The sequence below is a fragment of the Chiloscyllium punctatum genome, chromosome 34, assembly GCF_047496795.1.
Source record: "Chiloscyllium punctatum isolate Juve2018m chromosome 34, sChiPun1.3, whole genome shotgun sequence".
Classification (NCBI taxonomy): Eukaryota; Metazoa; Chordata; class Chondrichthyes; order Orectolobiformes; family Hemiscylliidae; genus Chiloscyllium; species Chiloscyllium punctatum.
Genome location: NC_092772.1, coordinates 47005818 through 47023317, shown reverse-complemented (window position 1 = coordinate 47023317; position 17500 = coordinate 47005818). Strand labels below are relative to the sequence as shown.

The window sequence follows — 17500 nt, the reverse complement described above, 5'->3', positions numbered from 1 at the left end:
CACAGTGCAGCACTCCTCAGCACTGACCCTCCGACAGTGCCCACTCCCTCAGCACTGACCCTCCGACAGTGCCCACTCCCTCAGCACTGACCCTCCGACAGTGCCCACTCCCTCAGCACTGACCCTCCGACAGTGCGGCACTCCCTCAGCACTGACCCTCTGACAGTGTGGCACTCCCTCAGCACTGACCCTACCGACAGTGCGGTGCTCCTCAGCACTGACCCTCCGACAGTGCGGTGCTCCCTCAGCACTGACCCTCCGACAGTGCGGCACTCCCTCAGCACTGACCCTCCGACAGTGCGGTGCTCCCTCAGCACTGACCCTCCGACAGTGCGGCACTCCCTCAGCACTGACCCTCCGACAGTGCGGCACTCCTCAGCACTGACCCTCCGACAGTGCGGTGCTCCCTCAAGCACTGACCCTCCGACAGTGCGGCACTCCCTCAGCACTGACCCTCTGACAGTGCGGCACTCCCTCAGCACTGACCCTCCGACAGTGCCCACTCCCTCAGCACTGACCCTCCGACAGTGCCCACTCCCTCAGCACTGACCCTCCGACAGTGCCCACTCCCTCAGCACTGACCCTCTGACAGTGCGGCACTCCCTCAGCACTGACCCTCCGACAGTGCGGCACTCCCCTCAGCACTGACCCTCTGACAGTGCGGCACTCCCTCAGCACTGACCCCTCCGACAGTGCGGCACTCCCTCAGCACTGACCCTCTGACAGTGCCCCACTCCCTCAGCACTGACCCTGCGACAGTGCCCACTCCCTCAGCATTGACCCTCCGACAGTGCCCACTCCCTCAGCACTGACCTCCGACAGTGCCCACTCCCTCAGCACTGACCCTCCGACAGTGCCCACTCCCTCAGCACTGACCCTCCGACAGTGCCCACTCCCTCAGCACTGACCCTCCGACAGTGCTCACTCCCTCAGCTCTGACCCCTCCGACAGTGCCCCACTCCCTCAGCACTGACCCTCCCACAGTGCAGCACTCCCTCAGCACTGACCCTCCGACAGTGCCCACTCCCTCAGCACTGACCCTCCCACAGTGCAGCACTCCCTCAGCACTGACCCTCCGACAGTGCCCACTCCCTCAGCACTGACCCTCCGACAGTGCCCACTCCCTCAGCACTGACCCTCCGACAGTGCCCACTCCCTCAGCACTGACCCTCCGACAGTGCGGCACTCCCTCAGCACTGACCCTCTGACAGTGTGGCACTCCCTCAGCACTGACCCTCCGACAGTGCGGTGCTCCCTCAGCACTGACCCTCGACAGTGCGGTGCTCCCTCAGCACTGACCCTCCGACAGTGCGGCACTCCCTCAGCACTGACCCTCCGACAGTGCGGTGCTCCCTCAGCACTGACCCTCCGACAGTGCGGCACTCCCTCAGCACTGACCCTCCGACAGTGCGGCACTCCCCTCAGCACTGACCCTCCGACAGTGCGGTGCTCCCTCAGCACTGACCCTCCGACAGTGCGGCACTCCCTCAGCACTGACCCTCTGACAGTGCGGCACTCCCCTCAGCACTGACCCTCCGACAGTGCCCACTCCCTCAGCACTGACCCTCCGACAGTGCCCACTCCCTCAGCACTGACCCTCCGACAGTGCCCACTCCCTCAGCACTGACCCTCTGACAGTGCGGCACTTCCCCTCAGCACTGACCCTCCGACAGTGCGGCACTCCCTCAGCACTGACCCTCTGACAGTGCGGCACTCCCTCAGCACTGACCCTCCGACAGTGCGGCACTCCCTCAGCACTGACCCTCCGACAGTGCGGCACTCCCTCAGCACTGACCCTCCGACAGTGCCCACTCCCTCAGCACTGACCCTCCGACAGTGCGGCACTCCCTCAGCACTGACCCTCCGACAGTGCGGCACTCCCTCAGCACTGACCCTCCGACAGTGCCCACTCCCTCAGCACTGACCCTCCGACAGTGCCCACTCCCTCAGCACTGACCCTCCGACAGTGCCCACTCCCTCAGCACTGACCCTCCGACAGTGCGGCACTCCCTCAGCACTGACCCTCTGACAGTGCGGCACTCCCTCAGCACTGACCCTCCGACAGTGCGGCACTCCCTCAGCACTGACCCTCCGACAGTGCCCACTCCCTCAGCACTGACCCTCCGACAGTGCGGAACTCCCTCAGCACTGACCCTCTGACAGTGCGGCACTCCCTCAGCACTGACCCTCCGACAGTGCGGCACTCCCTCAGCACTGACCCTCCGACAGTGCCCACTCCCTCAGCACTGACCCTCCGACAGTGCGGCAGTCCCTCAGCACTGACCCTCCGACAGTGCCCACTCCCTCAGCACTGACCCTCCGACAGTGCCCACTCCCTCAGCACTGACCCTCCGACAGTGCCCACTCCCTCAGCACTGACCCTCCGACAGTGCGGCACTCCCTCAGCACTGACCCTCCGACAGTGCGGCACTCCCTCAGCACTGACCCTGCGACAGTGCGGCACTCCCTCAGCACTGACCCTCCGACAGTGCGGCACTCCCTCAGCACTGACCCTCCAACAGTGCCCACTCTCTCAGCACTGACCCTCTGACAGTGCCCACTCCCTCAGCACTGACCCTCCGACAGTGTCCTCTCCCTCAGCACTGACCCTCCGACAGTGCCCACTCCCTCAGCACTGACCCTCCGACAGTGCCCACTCCCTCAGCACTGACCCTCCGACAGTGCCCACTCCCTCAGCACTGACCCTCCGACAGTGCCCACTCCCTCAGCACTGACCCTCCGACAGTGCCCACTCCCTCAGCACTGACCCTCCCACAGTGCCCACTCCCTCATCACTGACCCTCCGACAGTGCCCACTCCCACAGCACTGACCCTCCGACAGTGCCCACTCCCTCAGCACTGACCCTCTGACAGTGCCCACTCCCTCAGCGCTGACCCTCCGACAGTGCCCACTCCCTCAGCACTGACCCTCTGACAGTGCGGCACTCCCTCAGCACTGACCCTCTGACAGTACGGCACTCCCTCAGCACTGACCCTCCGACAGTGCCCACTCCCTCAGCACTGACCCTCCGTCAGTGCCCACTCCCTCAGCACTGACCCTCCGACAGTGCCCACTCCCTCAGCACTGACCCTCCGACAGTGCCCACTCCCTCAGCACTGACCCTCCGACAGTGCAGCACTCCCTCAGCACTGACCCTCCGACAGTGCCCACTCCCTCAGCACTGACCCTCCGACAGTGCCCACTCCCTCAGCACTGACCCTCCGACAGTGCAGCACTCCCTCAGCACTGACCCTCCGACAGTGCCCACTCCCTCAGTACTGACCCTCCGACAGTGCAGCACTCCCTCAGCACTGACCCTCCGACAGTGCCCACTCCCTCAGCACTGACCCTCCGACAGAGCGGCGCTCCCTCAGCACTGACCCTCCGACAGTGCAGCACTCCCTCAGCACTGACCCTCTGACAGTGCCCACTCCCTCAGTACTGACCCTCTGACAGTGCCCACTCCCTCAGTACTGACCCTCCGACAGTGCCCACTCCCTCATCACTGACGGGTAACGGACTCAGAGCCAGACAGCGTCCCCACCTACGCTGAGGGGTGGCGTTCTGAGGTCGAGCTGGATAACTCTTGCGAAAGCTCGGAGTAGGAGATGGTGTAGGAATGAGCTGTGACAGAGTCTCTCTCTCTCCCTTTCTGTGTCGCCCTGCGTTTAGATATGTATATGACCCCTCGCATCGTGAAGGAGGCCAGTGGTCTATTCACTGTCACTAACCGGCTGTTCATGAAGCTGTCTAAGGCTGACAAGGATTCCGTTTATCGCTGCCGCGTTCTCTATCAGACGATGAACAATCAGACGCACACATTGGACTCAGAGACATTCCAAGTCACCTTGCACTGTGAGTCCTTATTCCCTTCAGTGTTTAACTGGGCAGTCTGAGGAAGCAGATCCCTGGGGTGTGATCGAGGGGGAGTGGTGTGTGACTCCTGGCTCTGTGCTTCCTGAATACAGGACGATCGTCTCTAACACGAGAGTGAAAAACCGTGCTTTGGAGACAGTGTTTGCAGCGTTGGCCATGTGATCGCCTTACAGCTCACACACGTTTGAAAGTTCGCGTTATAGAAACAGCGTTCCCCGCTGGGTTGATGGCGGTACGGCAAATTACGCGTTGACAAAACGTGCGTCATAACAGAGCGACGTACTTTGAGAAGATTTGTAGCTCAGGTTGAGGTTCTGGATGTAGGTTCGCTCGCTGAGCCGGAAGGTTCATTTTCAGACGTTTCGTCACCACACCGGGTGATATCTTCAGTGAGCCTCTGGATGAAGCACTACTGATGGTTCCTGCTTGTGCTCAAATGTCTCACTGATTCGCTCAGAGAGAGACAGAGACAGAGGGAGAGAGATTTGCTCTTTTCTCGACAGGGATAAATTGCCGCTGTCTGAACTTCGACCATGCCCCCTCAGGATGGGGATGTTTGATTTGACTTCTTGTTGTCACGCGTTCCACAATACGGTGAAAAGTAGTGTTTGGTGTGCTGTCTGGGCATTTCATATCTTACCTCAGTACATCAGGGGTATGGAACAGAGCATAGTGTTACAGTGATAGAGAAGGTACAGAGAGAGATCAACTCAAATGTCTGACAGCTCTGTTCCTAACAGCGGGGAAGAGGCTGCTCTTGAATCTGATATCTTTTGTATCATGGAAGAGGGTGGAATCGAGTAAACAGCAGCGCCTCAACTTACGAACTTAATCCTTTCCGGGACCCGGTTTGCCAACCGAAAGGTTCGCCAACTGAATCAATTTTTTTCCCCATTGTTCGGATTTTCTGGATCCTTTTCTCTTTTTTTGTCTCTTGGAGGTTGGTGATGCCACGAGAAAACGATCCAGAGAAACTCGTTTTTTTTCCAAAAATGCACTTCACTCCCTTTGCTCGAACCTTGAATTTCGTATGTACGTTGTAGCAAAACTTTATGTACAATCCTGTTTGTAAACAGATTTGTTCGTGAACGGGGTCGTTCGTATGTCGAGGCGCTACTGTAATTGTATACTCACCGTCAATCTGTAATGGACCACTTGTGAAAGGTCAATGAGACACAGCAAGGCCTCCTCTTCCCCAGGAGCCTCAGGCAATCCCACCTGTCCATACGGACCCTCACCGACTGCTACAGATGCCCCATTGAGAGGGTACTGTCCAGGGGGTGACACGGCCTGGTATGGAAACTGCTCTGCCCAGGGACGGTGAGAAACTACAGAAGGTGGTGGGCACAGCCCAGACCATCACGGGAACCAACCTCCCATCCACGGACTCCATCGGGAATGGGAGCCAACATCCTCACAGGGCCCTCCCACCCCGGTTATAATCCCCTCCAACCCCGTCCGTCAGGCAGAAGGTACGGGAGCTTGAACACACGCACCGACAGGTTCAGGAACAGCTTCTTCCCCGCTCTCGTTAGACTCCCGAACGGATCTCTCAAATTTCACATCGATCACCGATCTCGCTTTGTGTGTCCCTTCCCTGCAGCTCTGTCCCCCTGCTCTGATCTATCGCCCTGTGATCTTTGTACGGTGTGATCTGTCTGCACTGCACGCAAAACAAAACCTTTCACTGTACTCAGGTACATGCGGCAGTAATAAGTTGAATCAGGTTAAATCAAAGCAACCAGGGTGTGATGTTGGCTCCCTTCCTGGGTCAGTGGGGAGGGTGGATGGAGTCCGTGGTTGGGAGGTTGCTTCCCTTGATGGTCCGGGCTGTACACACCAACTTCTGTTGTTTCTCACTGTCCCTGATGCTGTGTGATGCATTTGAATCGAACACTTCCTAGACTGAATCCGTAAAAATCGGAATCGATCCTCATGTCCGAAAGGAGGAAGGGATTGAAAGTTTGGCAACTCCCCCCCTCCCCCACAGACAAAAGAGCTGAGGGCCAGTTGGAAGTGGGTGAGGTGGAGGCTAAGGGTAGGATTCTTGGTAGTGTCGATGAGCAGAGAGATCTCGGTGTCCAGGTACACAGATCCTTGAAAGTTGCCACCCAGGTTGACAGGGTTGTTAAGAAGGCATACGGTGTGTTAGCTTTGACTGGAAGAGGGATTGAGTTTCGGAGCCACGAGGTTATGCTGCAGCTGTACAAAACTCTGGTTTGACCACATTTGGAGTATTGCGCACAGTTCTGGTCACCACATTATTGGAAGGATGTGGAAGCTTTGGAAAGGGTTCAGAGGAGGTTTACCAGGATGGTGCCTGGTCGGGAGGGAAGGTTTTACAAGGAAAGGCTGAGGACCTTGAGGCTGTTCTCGTTAGAGAGAAGAAGGTTGAGAGGTGACTTAATTGAGACACATAAAATAATCAGAGGGTTAGATGGGGTGGACAGGGAGAGCCTTTTTCCTCGGATGGTGATGGTCAGCACGAAGGGGAAATAGCTTTAAATTGAGGGGTGATAGATATAGGACAGGTGTCAGAGGTAGTGTCTTTACTCAGAGAGTAGGAGGGGTGTGGAACGCACTGCCTGTAACAGTAGGAGACTCGCCAACCTTAAGGGCATTTAAATGGTCATTGGATAAACATATGGATGAGAATGGAATAGTGTAGGTTAGATGGGCTTCAGATTGGTCCCACAGGTCAGCACAACACCGAGGGCCGAAGGGCCTGTACTGTGTCGGAATGTTCTGTGTTCTACAGGGAGAGGCTGAACAGGCTGGGGCTGTTTTCCCTGGAGCGTCGGAGGCTGAGGGGTGACCTTATCGAGGTTTATAAAATCATGAGGGACATGGAGAGGGTAAATAGACAAGGTCTTTTCCCTGGGGGTGGGGGAGTCCAGAACTAGAGGGACATAGGTTTAGGGTGAGAGGGGAAAGATATAAAAGGGACCTAAGGGGCAACTTTTTCACCCAGAGCGTGGTACATGTATGGAATGAGCTGCCAGAGGATGTGGTGGAGGCTGGTACAATGACAACATTTAAGAGGCATTTGGATGGGGACATGAATAGGAAGGGTTTGGAGGGATATGGGCCGGGCGCTGGCAAATGGGACTAGATTGGGTTGGGAATGGTCTGCTTCTGTGCTGTACGTCTCCATGACTCTGCCGTGTGTGTGTGTGTGTGTGTGTGTGTGTGTGTTTGTGTGTGTGTGGGTGGGGGTGAGGGGTTGGGGGTGAGTGTGTGTGTGTGGGTGGAAGTGAGGGGTTGGGGGGTGAGTGAGTGTGTGTGTGGGGGTGAGGGGTTGGGGGGTGAGTGTGTGTGTGTGTGTGTGGGGGGGGGTGACGGGTAGGGGGGTGGGTGTGTGTGGATGGGGGTGAGGGGTTGGGGTGTGTGTGTGTGACGGGTAGGGGGTGGGTGTGTGTGGGTGGGGGTGAGGGGGTGGGGAGGTTGAGTGTGCCCGGATAATGCGAGTACGACCACCCCGTGTTTGAAATCTCCCTCTCCCCACCCCCAGACCACACGGAACACGTGACCTTTAACCTCACCTCCGACTCGGTGATCCGGGAGGGAGACAACGTCACCCTGAGGTGTTTTGCGGATGGATTCCCGCAGCCGGAGTACGCCTTCTACCGGATTTTGGTGAGTGGGGGACGGGTGTGAGGGCCTGAAGGGGAGGGACAGGCCAGAGTCTGGTCTGAGGGGGTGGAGACAGGACAGGGGTGATGGGACAGAGTGACGATAGGTTGGGTAGTGAGGGGTGATCTCCCGTGCTCCGGGAGTGCCCGCCTGTGTGATAACTGGGCCTCTCCGTCTTACAGAACAACGAGGAGGTGGACCTGGATAACAGTGAAAGTGGTCTCCTCACCCTGGTCAACGTGAGGAAGGAGCAGACTGGAACCTACGTGTGTGAGGCCTTGGATTTCGACGCCCCCGGAGACGTCATTCTCAAGAAGCAGCTCGACCTGGTGGTCAACTGTGAGACCCGACCCCACCATCCCTCACTCCCCACCCTCACACCCCACCCTCACAACCCACCCTCACACCCCACCCTCACTCCCCACCCTCACACCCCACCCTCACACCCCACCCTCACACCCCACCCTCACTCCCCACCCTCACTCCCCACCCTCACACCCCACCCTCACTCCCCACCCTCACACCCCACCCTCACACCCCACCCTCACACCCCGACCTCACCACCATCCCTCACACCCCGACCTCACCACCATCCCTCACACCCCGACCTCACACCCCGACCTCACCACCATCCCTCACACCCCGACCTCACACCCCGACCTCACCACCATCCCTCACACCCCGCCCTCACACCCCGACCTCACCACCATCCCTCACACCCCGACCTCACTCCCCACCCTCACACCCCACCCTCACCACCATCCCTCACACCCCACCCTCACACCCCACCCTCACACCCCACCCTCACACCCCACCCTCACTCCCCGCCCTCACTCCCCACCCTCACACCCCACCCTCACACCCCGACCTCACTACCATCCCTCACACCCCGACCTCACCACCATCCCTCACACCCCGACCTCACCACCATCCCTCACACCCCACCCTCACACCCCACCCTCACACCCCACCCTCACACCCCGCCCTCACTCCCCACCCTCACACCCCACCCTCACACCCCGCCCTCACACCCCGACCTCACACCCCACCCTCACACCCCGCCCTCACACCCCGACCTCACCACCATCCCTCACACCCCGACCTCACTCCCCACCCTCACACCCCACCCTCACACCCCACCCTCACACCCCGACCTCACCACCATCCCTCACACCCACCCTCACACCCCACCCTCACACCCCACCCTCACACCCCACCCTCACACCCCACCCTCACACCCCACCCTCCCCGCCCTCACACCCCGCCCTCACACCCCACCCTCACACCCCACCCTCACACCCCACCCTCACACCCCACCCTCCCCGCCCTCACACCCCACCCTCACCACCATCCCTCACACCCCACCCTCACACCCCACCCTCACACCCCAACCTCACTACCATCCCTCACACCCCGACCTCACCACCATCCCTCACACCCCGACCTCACCACCATCCCTCACACCCCACCCTCACACCCCACCCTCACACCCCACCCTCACACCCCGCCCTCACTCCCCACCCTCACACCCCACCCTCACACCCCGCCCTCACACCCCGACCTCACACCCCACCCTCACACCCCGCCCTCACACCCCGACCTCACCACCATCCCTCACACCCCGACCTCACTCCCCACCCTCACACCCCACCCTCACACCCCACCCTCACACCCCGACCTCACCACCATCCCTCACACCCACCCTCACACCCCACCCTCACACCCCACCCTCACACCCCACCCTCACACCCCACCCTCCCCGCCCTCACACCCCGCCCTCACACCCCACCCTCACACCCCACCCTCACACCCCACCCTCACACCCCACCCTCCCCGCCCTCACACCCCACCCTCACTCCCCATCCTCACTCCCCATCCTCACACCCCACCCTCACACCCCACCCTCACACCCCACCCTCACACCCCACCCTCACTCCCCACCCTCACTCCCCACCCTCACACCCCACCCTCCCCACCCTCACTCCCCACCCTCACACCCCACCCTCACACCCCACCCTCACACCCCACCCTCACACCCCACCCTCACTCCCCACCCTCACTCCCCACCCTCACACCCCACCCTCCCCACCCTCACTCCCCACCCTCACACCCCGCCCTCACTCCCCACCCTCACACCCCACCCTCCCCACCCTCACTCCCCACCCTCACACCCCACCCTCACTCCCCACCCTCACACCCCGCCCTCACTCCCCACCCTCACACCCCACCCTCACACCCCACCCTCCCCACCCTCACTCCCCACCCTCACACCCCACCCTCACACCCCACCCTCACACCCCAACCTCACTCCCCACCCTCACTCCCCACCCTCACACCCCACCCTCCCCACCCTCACTCCCCACCCTCACACCCCACCCTCCCCACCCTCACTCCCCACCCTCACACCCCACCCTCACACCCCACCCTCACTCCCCACCCTCACTCCCCACCCTCACACCCCACCCTCCCCACCCTCACTCCCCACCCTCACTCCCCACCCTCACACCCCACCCTCCCCACCCTCACTCCCCACCCTCACACCCCACCCTCCACACCCTCACTCCCCACCCTCACACCCCACCCTCACACCCCACCCTCACTCCCCACCCTCACTCCCCACCCTCACACCCCACCCTCCCCACCCTCACTCCCCACCCTCACAAACTCCACTGCACACCCGGGGGGTGGGGCGGGGCGGGAATTCACCCAGACATCCCAAATTGTTCACCATGAAAAACAGGGCTCTTCAACAACCCGCTCCCTATCTCTGTAACCCCCTCCAGCCCCTACACCCCCTCCCTATCTCTGTAACCCCCTCCAGCCCCTACACCCCCTCCCTATCTCTGTAACCCCCTCCAGCCCCTACACCCCCTCCCTATCTCTGTAACCCCCTCCAGCCCCTCCCTATCTCTGTAACCCCCTCCAGACCCTACACCCCCTCCCTATCTCTGTAACCCCCTCCAGCCCCTACACACCCTCCCTATCTCTGTAACCCCCTCCAGCCCCTACACCCCCTCCCTGTCTCTGTAACGCCCTCCAGCCCCTACACCCCCTCCCTATCTCTGTAACCCCCTCCAGCCCCTACACCCCCTCCCTATCTCTGTAACCCCCTCCAGCTCCTACACCCCCTCCCTATCTCTGTAACCCCCTCCAGCCCCTACACCCCCTCCCTATCTCTGTAACCCCCTCCAGTCCCTACACCCCCTCCCTATCTCTGTAACCTTCCCCAGCCCCTACACTTCCTCCCTATCTCTGTAACCCCCTCCAGCCCCTACACCCCCTCCCTATCTCTGTAACCCCCTCCGGCCCCTACACCCCCTCCCTATCTCTGTAACCCCCTCCATCCCCTACACCCCCTCCCTATCTCTGTAACCCCCTCCAGCCCCTACACCTCCTCCCTATCTCTGTAACCCCCTCCAGCCCCTACACCCCCCTCCCTATCTCTGTAACCCCCTCCATCCCCTACACCCCCTCCCTATCTCTGTAACCCCCTCCAGCCCCTACACCCCCTCCCTATCTCTGTAACCCCCTCCAGCCCCTACACCCCCTCCCTATCTCTGTAACCCCCTCTGGCCCCTACACCCCCTCCCTATCTCTGTAACCCCCTCCAGCCCCTACACCCCCTCCCTATCTCTGTAACCCCCTCCAGCCCCTACACCCCCTCCCTATCTCTGTCACCTAGTGACGATTTTGGGAATTTGGAGTTGATGGTGGCCGTTGTCATGTGACTGGGTGAATGCGGGTCACGTGACATGCCCTCTCCGAATCTGGGAGAGGAAGCCGGTCGCCGTGGGAACGGGGGCGCGCAGTTAGAGCATTCGCGTAGCGCGGCCCACCAAGGTGTTTCGGGACGGGAAGAGCAAGGCTCCGAGCCAATGGCTTCTTGAGGCGGGGAAGCGGGAATTCCCGGAGCGTTGGCAGCATGGTATTCCCAAGGCAGGCCGGGAACGCGTGCGGGCTAATCCCGAGAGGTGGGAAACGGGTGTGCAGTGAACGGGACACTTTGTCTGTGGTTGGTCAACTGAGCGTGTGCCCCCCGTGTCTCCCCCTAGACATCGACCCCCCGGTGCTCAGTCTGCAAGGACCCATCATCCTCCCAAAAGGCAAGGGCATCAAGATCTCCTGCACCGCCCATGGATCGGTGACCCCAAAGGTCGTTTGGAAAAAGGTCAGTCAACTGACTGGTAAAATCGCCCTGCGTTCCCTCCCCGGGAGACTATTCCCATCCTGCAGAAAGAACCATCCGAAAACACTCACTGTTCCACGGGGAAAGGGAATAGATCAACATGGGGATTGGGCAGGCAACTGGGAGCGTTGGATCCTGATTGGGATTGGTCCTTCCTGTCTCGGGTGGCATCACGAACTGGCGGCACCCAATGTAATCTCATAACAAGGTGGCTCAGGGATTGGCGCCAGGGACCCGGGTTCGATCCCACCCTCAGGTGACTGTCCGTGTGGAGTTTGCACATTCTCCCCGTGTCTGTGTGGGTTTTCTCCGGGTGCTCCGGTTTCCTCCCACAGTCCAAAGATGTGTAGGTCAGGGTGGATTGGCCATGGGAAATTGTCCCATAGTGCCCAGGGATGTGCAGGTTAGGGTGGATTGGCCATGGGAAATTGTCCATCGTGTCCAGGGATGTGCAGGTTAGGGTGGATTGGCCATGGGAAATTGTCCCATAGTGTCCAGGGATGTGCAGGTTAGGGTGGATTGGCCATGGGAAATTGTCCCATAGTGTCCAGGGATGTGTAGGTTAGGGTGGATTGGCCATGGGAAATTGTCCCATAGTGTCCAGGGATGTGCAGGTTGGGGTGGATTGGCCATGGGAAATTGTCCCATAGTGCCCAGGGATGTGTAGGTTGGGGTGGAATGTCCATGGGAAATTGTCCCATAGTGCCCAGGGATGTGCAGGTTAGGGTGGATTGGCCATGGGAAATTGTCCCATAGTGCCCAGGGATGTGCAGGTTAGGGTGGATTGGCCATGGGAAATTGTCCCATAGTGCCCAGGGATGTGTAGGTTGGGGTGGATTGGCCATGGGAAATTGTCCCATAGTGCCCAGGGATGTGCAGGTTGGGGTGGATTGGCCATGGGAAATTGTCCCATAGTGCCCAGGGATGTGCAGGTTGGGGTGGATTGGCCATGGGAAATTGTCCCATAGTGCCCAGGGATGTGCAGGTTAGGGTGGATTGTCCGTGGGAAATGCAGGGTTTACTGGGAAAGGCCGGGGATGCTGTTTGAAGGTTCACTGTGTGGACATGCCTCGAATGGCCTGATTCCTGTGAATCTCTGGATATTCTAGTGTTTTACAATTGGGCGTTCTGTTTGGAACTGTGTGAGAGCCTCAAAACAGGAGAAATGATCAACCATTCAGCTCTCTGTCTGCTCCTGCGTTCAGTCAGATCATAGCTGATTGATGTCAATCCCCCCTTCCCATGTTATCCCATATCCCTCATCCCTACCATCCCCAATAATGACCAAACTCTGTCTTTAAGAATTGGAACACCATAGAATCCCAGTCCACCCTTCTACATTAGATTAGATGACTTACAGTGTGGAAACAGGCCCTTCGGCCCAACAAGTCCACACCGACCCGCCGAAGAGCAACCCATGCAGACCCAGTCCCCTACACCTAACACTACGGGCAATTTAGCATAGCCAATTCACCTGACCTGCACATCTTTGGAGTGTGGGAGGAAATCGGAGCACCCGGAGAAAACCCACGCAGACACGGGGAGAATGTGCAAACTCCACACAGACAGTCGCCCGAGGGTGGGAATTGAACCCGGGTCTCTGGCGCTGTGAGGCAGCAGTGCTAACCACTGTGCCGCCCACAAGCAAAGTTTCTGTTCCTCTCACAGGAGTGATGGCTCCGCCCTTTGTAAGATGAAAGTTCGAAGGTGGGGGTGGTAGCAAGAGGCCATTCAGCCCTTCCAGCCTGCTCCCCTATCCATCACCATCCTGCCTTATCGATAGCTTCATCCTGTTTACCCCCCTTGACCCCATTTCCCCCCCCCAGTGTTATATCCACTCGCCTCCTGAATACATTCAATGTTTTGGCATCAGCTCCTTCCCGTGGGAATGAATCCCACAGGCTCCCCACTCTCTGGGTGAAGAAATGTCTCCTCATCTCCGTCCTCAGTGGCCCACCCCGAATCCTCAGACAGTGATCCCCGGTTCTGGACACACCCACCATTGGGACCCTCCTCCCTGTATCTACCCTGTCCCGTCCTGTTAGCGTTTTGTGAGTCTCTATGAGATCCCCCCATTATCCAGTGAAAACAATCCTAACCTGGTCAACCTCTCCCCGAACGTCAGTCCTAGCATCCCCGGAACCATCCTGGGTAAACCCTCCCTCGAGGGGGAAGAGCATCCTTCCTCAGAGACCAACACCGCCCGCAATACTCTCGGTGTGGCCTCCCCAAGGCCCTGAGTAACTACAACAGCACATCCCTCTGCTCCTGGACTCGAACCCTCTCACAGTGAAGACCAACACACCGTAACCCTTCCTTACCTCCTGCTGCTCCTGCGCGCTAACCCTCAGCGACGGGTAGCTGAGGGTTTCCTCAGACGAGAGAAAACTGAGGGGTGACGTGATTGAGGTGTACAAAACCGTAAGTGGGGGGGGGGGGAGCGGGGTAGTGACAGAGTGAGACAGGAGGGAGCCTGTGTCCCCTTGGTGAAGAGTTCAAGAACCAAGCACTCCTGGAGTTGAGCAGACTTGGCCGAAGGATTGGAGGTAGGTATCGTAGTTCCTCGTCCAGCCCACGCCAAAGTCTTTGGCCAAATAACCTGGACGTTCCGGTCTATCTCTTGTAAATGTCGACCCCGGTTCTTCCTGGATAACAGCCCGACGTTTCTGAGTTAATTCACTGGCCATCATTTCCCACTTCAGTTTTCCCGTCTGCTGGTTGTCCCACCCTGCTCCCGGTCTGCTCCGGATTACCGGAACTCGCTGCTCATTTTGCATTATCCGTTCAGAGATTAATTGGGAGTCTGCTAATGATACGGTGTGAATTGTGACGGGCCCCTCAAATGTAGCATCCCTGGAAGAGTCAACCCCATAAATTTAACCTGAAGAAGGTCATCAAGAAATGCAACGATGATTCGAGTGCGTTCAACAGCTTTTACTCAGAGGGTGTGCAATTCACTTCCTGGTGAAGACACAGACCTTAAACTCTTCAGCTCTTCACCCACCCCCTAACTGCTAAAGTTGCAGGGCTCTGGCCGACGATGGGATGGGTCAGCAGTGGGCAGGACGGGTGGAATGGCCTCATCCTGTGTTGCTTCATTTGCCTGGGGTGCAGGAACAGAGTGCATTGCTGTAACTGACCGACTGGGGATGGATTTAACACGCGTGGAGGAATAGTCATTGGGAGAAGCTGCTGCAGCGTCAGCTGTGAGCTCGATAGCCAACTCACACCTCCAGCTTATGGTCCAACACAGGGTCAATATTAACCGCACCTCAAATCGAGAACTTCACAAGATGGTTTGGAAAGTTTCTGAAAGTTGGAAGGGTTGCTCACTTTGTTCCTGGCTAATTCGAGGACCGTTATTTTTCTCGCGTTCATCTCCGTGGCTATAGGCCCCGCGCTCTCCCTGTTCCCGGTGACCAGTTACCGCACCCCTGTCTATTCTGTTAACTGTACAGTTGAGCTGAGAGATTTTCTTAAAAGTGCGTTGCTGGAAAAGCGCAGCAGGTCAGGCAGCATCCAAGGAGCAGGAGAATCGACGTTTCGGGCATGGGCCCTGCTTCAGGAATTCTCCAGAAGAAGGGCTTACGCCCGAAACGTCGAATCTCCTGCTCCTTGGATGCTGCCTGACCTGCTGCGCTTTTCCAGCAACACATTTTTTTTTAAGCTCTGATCCCCAGCATCTGCAGTCCCCACTTCCTCCCTGAGATATTAATAAATAATCCCATTTTGGCTATCGCTGTCCTATCGCACCAACGACACACAATGCATTACCAGACCCCACAGTTCCCAACAGGAAACCAATTTGGCTTTGAGTTATGTGGAGGACTTGAGTATTTTACAGATATAGGGAGGGGGGGAAATCGAAGCCTTGGAAAGGTTTCATGTAATAGAACACAGTCCTGCAGTGAGGATTAATAAATAGACAGAAAATAAAAAGCAGGAATACTGGGGGGGGGCAGGGTCATTCTCAGTTGTCCGGCTGGGTACCACAGGGGTCTGTGTCTGTACCCAGCAGCACCAACACGCTGGATAAAACTAAACCGAACTGTGCCCAGTTTGGTCCCATCACCAGGAATGAGTACAGGGTAATAAACTCACAAAGGGTATGGATAGGGTAAATAGACAAGGTCTTTTCCCTAGGGGTGGGGGGGAGTCCAGAACTAGAGGGGCATAGGTTTAGGGTGAGAGGGGAAAGATATAAAAGAGACCTAAGGGGCAACTTTTTCACCCAGAGGGTGGTGCGTGTATGGAATGAGCTGCCAGAGGAAGTGGTGGAGGCTGGTACAATGACAGCATTTAAAAGGCATCTGGATGGGGACATGAATAGGAAGGGGTTTGGAGGGATAGGGGAGTCTAGATTAGTGTGGTGCTGGAAAAGCACAGCAGGTCAGGCAGCATCCGAGGAGCAGGAGACTCGACGTTTCAGGCAAAAGCCCTTCATCAGAATAAACAGCTGTATTCCTGATGAAGGGCTTTTGCCCGAAACGTCGATTCTCCTGCTCCTCGGACGCTGCCTGACCTGCTGCGCTTTTCCAGCACCACTCTCATCTGGACTCTGGTCTCCAGCATCTGCAGTCCTTGTTTTTACCTTTTTTACTTAGAGGGATATGGCCGGGTGCTGGCAAATGGGACTAGACTAGGTTGGGATATCTGGGTCAGCATGGAGGAGTTGGGCTGAAGGGTCTGTTTCCGTGCTGTACACCTCTCTGATTCTATGGTGACTGTTAGCTGGAGCAGGGGAGGATCCAATTCATGCAATCTCACTGTGCTGGCGATGGGCTGAATGGTCTACGTCAGCGCCTGCCTCATTATTGAAGGGGCTCGCGAGGGGCTGGGGCTGGGATTTTGGGAGACCTCCCTCATTTGGGATTTGTTCCAGGAGAAGGCGATACTGTCCGATTCGGGGAACCTCACCCTGGAGGGAGTGAGCTACCTTTCGGCAGGGAGTTACGTGTGTGAAGCCAGAGCACCAGCGATACGGGGACTGAAACGGAGCCAGAGCATCGAGGTGTACGTTCAGGGTAAGGAGGAGGCTCCCTACTGAGACCACGCAGACACCAGAACTCCCACCGACACACCAATCCAATCTGCATTCACATAGCACCGTGTACAATGGTCTCCATGCAGTGATGACACACCCACACGGTCCCAGTGGAAGACATGTCAGAGGCAGGAACCCCCTCAAAGTGAGGGGCAGGACGTCAGTGCTCAGAGGGGACTTGGAGGAGTGTGTGTATCAGTGTGACTGTGTGTGAGTGTGTGGGGGGGGGGGTGTGAGTGTGTGTGTGGGGGTGTGAGTGTGTGTGTGGGGGTGTGAGTGTGTGACTGGGTGTGAGTGTGTGACTATGTGTGTGGGGGTGTGAGTGTGTGACTGTGTGTGTGGGTGTGAGTGTGTGTCTGACTGTGTGTAGGTTTGAGTATATGGCTGTGTGTGTGGGTGTGTGTGACTGTGAGTGTGTGGGTGTGAGTATGTGACTGTGTGTGACTGTGTGTGTGGGTGTGAGTGTATGACTGTATGTGGGTGTGTGTGTGACTGTGTGTGGGTGTGAGCGTGTGGGTGTGTGTGTGTGACTGTGTTTGGGTGTGTGTGACTGCGTGTGTGGGTAAGTGTGTGTATGTGAGTGTGTGACTGTGTGAGAGTGTGTGACTGTGTGTGAGTGTGACTATGTGAGTGTGTGACTGTATGTTTGGATGTGAGTGTGTGACTGTGTGAGTGAGTGTGTGACTCTGAGTGTGACTGTGAGTATGTGTGTGTGATTGAGTGTGTGAGTGTGTGTGTAGGGCTGGAGGGGGTTACAGAG

The 17500-nt window shown here is 58.0% G+C and overlaps 1 protein-coding gene across 1 annotated transcript; it reads left to right on the top strand.

The window, feature by feature from the left end:
- The first annotated feature begins 3653 nt into the window (after positions 1–3653).
- On the top strand, positions 3654–16743 carry LOC140458736 (basal cell adhesion molecule-like). The gene is made up of 5 exons (XM_072553396.1): positions 3654–3856; positions 7389–7513; positions 7693–7849; positions 11563–11678; positions 16579–16743. The coding sequence occupies exons 1-5, from the start codon at positions 3676–3678 to the stop codon at positions 16741–16743; spliced, it is 744 nt and encodes a 247-aa protein (XP_072409497.1). The 5' UTR covers positions 3654–3675.
- The last annotated feature ends 757 nt before the right edge of the window (positions 16744–17500 follow it).